The following is a 6,829-nucleotide window of genomic DNA, read 5'->3' as shown; positions in this document are numbered from 1 at the left end:
CATCAAGATAAGCAATGTCACCTGTAATGTCACCATCAGTATTGACTTCATGGAAGTTGACATAGTGTTATGTCACATTTGGCAATGCACCCTACATAGGGAGCTGTTCTGTCACCCTTTATACACCCTTTGTATTGCTTATGAAGACTGTATGTATGCTATATAAAGCCTTTATAAGTTGTTTTTAGTTTAATCACAGTCTATCCATCTGCTTTCCCAACAGCAGAGACCATGATGGAGAGTGTTGTATCAAGCCTGGACCTGAGAAATGTGAGTGTTAACTGATTTAATTGTTTTTCAATCAAAATACTTTTAAAGCGTTCATTATACTTGAGTCCCAGGCAAGGAACACAATCATGATCTATTTGGTCAAAACAAACTTAAAGGTAGAGTCAGCAATATGATGTAGATGCACAAAGTAAACAGCATAGTGGGTCAATTTCTACAACAACTAAGGGCGTTGGAGCGCGATGCTAAACTCCTCTGTTTTGGTCCCGTGGCTACCACGCTGTAAGAGAGTGAAGAGAACCCGTGCACATGGGCAGATACTGTGTGAGAGAGAAGTCAGGCATCTTGCTCATCACAATATCTGCGGTGCTGCTCGTACAACATCATTTAGCTGACTCTACCTTTAAGCTCTCATCCTGGGATCTACCAGAAATCAGGCCCCCAACATCTACAAAACATGGACCAGAACCATGTTGTTTCCTGCTTCCACAAACATTCATTAATATAACACTAATGTCAGATTATGGTATGATAATGAGTGTACATTCTGAGACTGTTGCTCACTTACATTCATTTTTATTACAAGTCTGTTTAATATTTATTAATTCATTATTACATGAGATTGTCCATTTTAAACAACAACTACTTTTGACTTCAGGGATTCCTCAGAGCTGTAAGACTTGTGACCATGTTGAGGTAAGTCATAATGTAAATTCTCACTTTTACATACCTTCAGGAGTCAGGCACAGTCTGAAAGCCAGGTGTGTACTGACCAACCATTCATACTGGGATATAGACAGTCCTGTGTTCTGCTTTAGTAATATAAACACAGTCTGAAAGCCAGGTGTGTACTGACCAACCATTCATACTGGGATATAGACAGTCCTGTGTTCTGCTTTAGTAATATAAACACAGTCAGAAAGCCAGGTGTGTACTGACCAACCATTCATACTGGGATATAGACAGTCCTGTGTTCTGCTTGTAGGAATGCAGGATTTTAACTTCTGTCATATTTTGTCATTAGACAGTTTAATTGGATCAATCGCCAGCATTCCATGTTACATTGAATAAATACATTAGATAAATTACTTTGTTCATTTAATGGGCCAGTTTCCCGGACAAAGATTAAGCCTAATCTTGGACCTTAAAAAACGTTCTATTGAAACTTCCATTGATCATGCTTTAAGTCCAGCACTAGACTCAATCTGTGTCCAGGAAACTGGCCCCATATGTATAACTGACATGCTTGTCCTTGTTCAGGACTCCACACACTGGCTTCCGATTGAACCCTTGACTTCCACTGTCCAGGAAGTGACAATGTTCAGGTAAAATAACTACTTTTAACATTTCATTCCACTTGCTAGTGTATTTCCCCATTACCTTTGGGAATAGGCTTATAATCCAACCTCTCCATTTGACGATTGACCCTCTCTACCATATCTTGTTGTTGCCCTCAGGCACAGGACACCCAAAGGGCGTTATGAGTGCACAGTGTCTGGGCTCCGCTGGGTGTGTGAGAGAGATGTCATTCTGAAGTATCACTTCAGGAACTGGGAACCCTACAGTCAACTTCTGAAAGACATGCAGTACGGACAAGGTGGTCCATTGCTGGACATCACTATGGAGTTAGGTGAACTGGAGGAAGTTCATCTGCCACACTTTGTCTGTTTAGGTAAAACCATATTGACATAGTATTCAGAAATACATTTCCATGTAACTGAGTTTCACTTCCTGAATGAATAAATGAATATTCTGGGAGTTTGAGTTTACTGTGATCTGATACTGCATATTCTTTGTGTTTTAGGTGGATGAATAATACAATATTTGTCTTTCTGTCTCCTTTTTATTGTGTTGTTCAGGGACCAACCCTTCCCTGAGGAATGAGATGAAGATTCTTCATGTAGAGGAACATGGAGTGTCTGTTGAGGAAGTGCATGAGGTCACCAGATTCCATGCTAAGATTCTCCATCCCAGGTTCTCAGCTATCTCTGTTATACTGAGCTATATATTTTTTTGGAACGTAGCTGTCCACTGTGACGTGGTCCTCTATATGGCAGTAAAAAAGGCAACAGTAATTTCACGGCTGTACATGCTCCTCAGAAACTCCAGTCAGAAAGAGGTGAGGCACCATCATTGAAGTGACAACAGTATGTTGAAACCTACTAAAGGAAAGCTGATAGTTTGTTGAAAATCTATAGATTACAAAGACAACATGCAGCTCTGTGAGAAATCTATTTCTGTCTCATTCATTTGAAGAGCCAGTAGACGGCACTCTTCTCTCTGTTCGAAGGAGAACCCAATGCCCCGGGGCAGTGAAGGGGACATTGCCCCGTGTAAGGTGCTGTCTTTCGCATGGGACGTTAAACATGTTTCCTGACTCTCTGTGGTCACTAAAGATCCCATGGAACTTATCGTAAGAGTAGGGGTGTTAACCCCGGTGTCCTGGCTAAATTCACTATCTGGCCCTCATACCATCATGGCCACCTAATCATCCCCAGCTTCCAATTGGCTCATTCATCCCCTTTCCCCTGTAACACTTCCCGAGATTGTTGCTGTAAAAGAGACTCTCTTCTCAGTCAATTCCCTGGTAAAATAAATAAAAAATAGTGTACACATTTTTGGGGGTTGATAAAAAGGGATTGCTCAGTGAGCTGCATGTTGTGTGAATTATTAGACTACATTGTTCAGACTGACTACTACACTGCTCATTTTGTAGGCTGTTCGGGACCGGGAGAAGAATCAGGTGTCCCAAGGATATTCAGAATTTCTGCTGTCAAGTCCAAAGGGGTCCTTAAAGCTGAACAGTTGGTTTGCAGTCAAGAATCCCCATTCCTCCTCCATCTATCCAGAGGTGCAGTTTTAGCAGGCTGAGGACATGAATCTGTCATGTTATATATTAATAACTGGAATATCATTCTATTTCTTTCTCTCTCTCTCTGTCTGTTGTCTCAACCGTTGCACCATATGACCTTCTACAGAAGATTCAGCTGTTACCTGCAGACACCACACCAAGCTGTTGTAAGATGGTTATGAGAAACACAGGGGTTGACATTGAGATGGAGTTAATCGGGGATGATGAGAGGACAGTATGGAAATCAGTGGTATCAAAAGGTAAGAAATACTATACATGAACACTATGTCAATCATAAATGTCCTTTTCTTACAGATGCTATTAAAATGTTTTTATGATGTTTTCTCTTGTTTGTCTTTTAGATGAATACAGCAAAGACTCTCATCCAATAGGTACGTTTGTTTTTGTGGACGAGGTTTATAAAACGGGTTATAGAGCGAACGTCTCTTCAAGTTGTGATGAAGGACACTGATGAAAGTCTTCATGAGTCATGTTCAGTGGGGTGATGAAGACCTTCATGAGTCATGTTCATTGGGGTGATGAAGGTCTTCATGAGTCATGTTCAGTGGGGTGATGAAGGTCTTCATGAGTCATGTTCAGTGGGGTGATGAAGGTCTTCATGAGTCATGTTCAGTGGGGTGATGAAGGTCTTCATGAGTCATGTTCAGTGGGGTGATGAAGGTCTTCATGAGTCATGTTCAGTGGGGTGATGAAGGTCTTCATGAGTCATGTTCAGTGGGGTGTAATGCTACAGAACATTCAGACAGAAACCCAGTGCCTTGCAAAAGTATCTGCATCACATTTTATTGTGTTACAAAGCAGGATTAAAGGGGATTTAATTGTCATTTTATGTCAACAATCTACACAAAATACTCTAATGTCAAAGTGGAAGAATATTTATATATATATATATATATATTTAGATTGATAGAAATGAAATAGCTCCCTGAGTCAATACATGTTAGAAACACCTTGGCAGCCATTACAGCTGGGAGTCTTCTTGTCTAAGTCTCTAAGAGCTTTACACACCTGGATTGTACAATATTAGCCCATTATTCTTTTCATAATTCTTCAAGCTCTGTCAAGATGTTGGGGATCGTGGCTAGACTGCAGTTTTCAAGTCTTGCCATAGATTTTCAAGTAGATTTAAGTCAAAACTGTAACTCGGCCACTCCGGAACATTCACTGTCTTCTTGGTAAGCAACTCCAGTGTAGATGTGGCCTTGTGTTGTAGGTTATTGTCCTGCTGAAAGGTGAATTCCTCTCCCAGTGTCTGGTGAAAAGTAGACTGAAGCAAGTTTTCCTCTAGGATTTGTCTGTTCTTAGCTCCATCCCGTTTCATTTTATCCTGAAAAACTCCCCAGTATTGTCAAGCATGCCCATAACATGATGCAGCCACCACCATGGTTGAAAATAAGGAGGCAGTTACTCAGTGATGTGTTGTGTTGGATTTGCCCCAAACATGAGGCTTTGCATTTAGGCCAAAAAGTATATTCCTTTGTCGTTTCCTTTTGCAGTATTACTTTAGTACCTTGTTGCATATAAGATGCATGTTTTGGAATATTTTTATTCTGTATATTTGTGTTATTTTAAGTCATTATTGTGGAGTCACTACAATGTTGTTGATCCATCCTCAGTTTTCTCCCGTCACAGACATTGAACTCTGTAGCTGTTTTAAAATCACCAATGGCCTCATGGTGACATCACTAAGCAGTTTCCTTTCTGTCCTGCAGCTCAGTTCAGAAGGACGACTGCATCTTTGATGTGTCTGGGTGGTTTAATACATCACCCACAGGATAATTATTAACTTGACCATGCTTAAAGAGATATTCAATGTCTGATGTGTTATTGTTACCCATCTACCAATCACTGTCCTTCTTTATGAGGCTTTCTAAAAAGATCCCTGGTCTTTGTATATAGTTGAATCTGTGCTTGAAATGCGATACTTGACTGAGGGACCTTCCAGATGTTGAATGTATGGGGGACATGTCCACTTTGACATTAGATTATTCTGAGTAGATTGTTGATAAAACATTAATAAGGTCATCAATTTTCAATGACTTCTCAATAAACCTAATAGGAAATATTATTATTTCAATTTTTTATTTTAAATTGACTGACTTTAATTGGAATTGACCACAACCCTGGAGTCGGCTCTATACAATAAATGACTATCAGAGGAATGATAACTGGAGAGACTGGAAGATGTAGAAACAGCTGCTGTTAACCCTAAATCCATATTAATTTAATTGACCCCCCCTTCAGCATTAACAGTCCCTGACATTCCTGCTGAGGAGTTTCTGAAGAAACACTGGGCTAAACTAATTCAGCGAACCAAAAACTCAATGCCAATAGCAGATGATCTGTGGTCAAAGAACATGATTGGTGAAGAAGAGCACTCCAGAATAACAGCTGAAACAACTGAACAGGACCGAATGAGAAAACTACTGAAAGCAGTCATCCCCAAAGGACCAGAAGTGACGGGAGCTTGTCTCAAAGCTCTCGTTGAACATGAAAACCATCTTGTTAAGGACTTGAGTGAATCTAGGTAAGACAGTTTTCATTGCTCCCTCCCTTGAATATGTGTAATGATTAAAATATAGGTCAAATAAAAACACAGCTACCCAGATCAAAGAGGAACTGTTTTTCCAGAATGGAAGCATGTTTTTGTGTTTCTGTCTGTAATAAATGACTGTTATCTTATTGTAGTTACATCATAGGACCATCATCACATCATTATCTCAGGTGGAACTCCTCCTTCTCCTCCATACTTTCTGATCTCTCTCTCCCCTTCTCCTCCATACTTTCTGATCTCTCTCTTCCCTTCTCCTCCATACTTTCTGATCTCTCTCTTCCCTTCTCCTCCATACTTTCTGATCTCTGTCTTCCCTTCTCCTCCATACTTTCTGATCTCTCTCTTCCCTTCTCCTCCATACTTTCTGATCTCTCTCTCCCCTTCTCCTCCATACTTTCTGATCTCTCTCTCCCCTTCTCCTCCATACTTTCTGATCTCTCTCTTCCCTTCTCCTCCATACTTTCTGATCTCTCTCTTCCCTTCTCCTCCATACTTTCTGATCTCTCTCTTCCCTTCTTCTCCATACTTTCTGATCTCTCTCTCCCCTTCTCCTCCATACTTTCTGATCTCTCTCTTCCCTTCTCCTCCATCCTCTTTCTTGTAGAACCTAATCTGAAGACGCTGAGGCCTGTCTCCTAGTCTGTGGACCAAGACACTTCTTCACCTAATCTGAAGACGCTGAGGCCTGTCTCCTAGTCTGTGGACTAAGACACTTCTTCACCTAGGAATGTATTTTGTTTGTGTGTGTCTTTGTATATACTGTGTGTGAGTTGGTCTCTGATTACTGTGATTAGTTCAATGTAACTTCATATACTATACATTATAATCAGTCTGTTTTGGGTTTGCAGAATCATTGTATATCATTGGTTTTCCATCCTATCATGTTACCACACAGATGTGACTGTCTAGCTCAGCGGTTCCCAATCTTTCCCATTCTGGAGACCATCAAATCACCGTCCAAAGCTCTTGAGGACCACCATTCGCGTAGTCGCTGTTCTTTTTTTCACATCAAATATATTGCCGGTCAAATTCTATCAATAGATGTGAATGTAACAAAGCCTGTAAAGGTCTATTATTAATATTATTATAAAGTATTTGCATTGTGAAAAGGAATGTAAAATTGATTATAATACCATTAATACTCCCAACTGTTATTATTTTTGAATAATAAAATA

At 40.2% G+C, this 6,829-nt stretch overlaps 1 protein-coding gene and 1 long non-coding RNA gene across 2 annotated transcripts; both read left to right on the top strand.

Moving 5' to 3' along the window:
• The first annotated feature begins 197 nt into the window (after positions 1–197).
• On the top strand, positions 198–1,895 carry LOC311123017. The gene is made up of 4 exons (XR_014612542.1): positions 198–270; positions 887–924; positions 1,489–1,553; positions 1,686–1,895. It is a non-coding gene; the product is annotated as an uncharacterized lncRNA (long non-coding RNA).
• A 191-nt stretch (positions 1,896–2,086) lies between these two features.
• LOC311123016 (NACHT, LRR and PYD domains-containing protein 1 homolog) lies at positions 2,087–6,302 on the top strand. The gene is made up of 6 exons (XM_084197311.1): positions 2,087–2,347; positions 2,945–3,079; positions 3,207–3,339; positions 3,442–3,471; positions 5,345–5,627; positions 6,259–6,302. The coding sequence occupies exons 1-6, from the start codon at positions 2,114–2,116 to the stop codon at positions 6,263–6,265; spliced, it is 822 nt and encodes a 273-aa protein (XP_084053437.1). The 5' UTR covers positions 2,087–2,113; the 3' UTR covers positions 6,266–6,302.
• Positions 6,303–6,829: the final 527 nt, after the last annotated feature.

The sequence above is a fragment of the Coregonus lavaretus genome, assembly GCF_964263955.1.
Source record: "Coregonus lavaretus genome assembly, contig: HAP1_SCAFFOLD_7089, whole genome shotgun sequence".
NCBI classification, from domain to species: Eukaryota; Metazoa; Chordata; class Actinopteri; order Salmoniformes; family Salmonidae; genus Coregonus; species Coregonus lavaretus.
The sequence above is the reverse complement of the archived record's forward strand: the minus strand, read 5'-3'. Positions and strand labels throughout refer to the sequence as shown.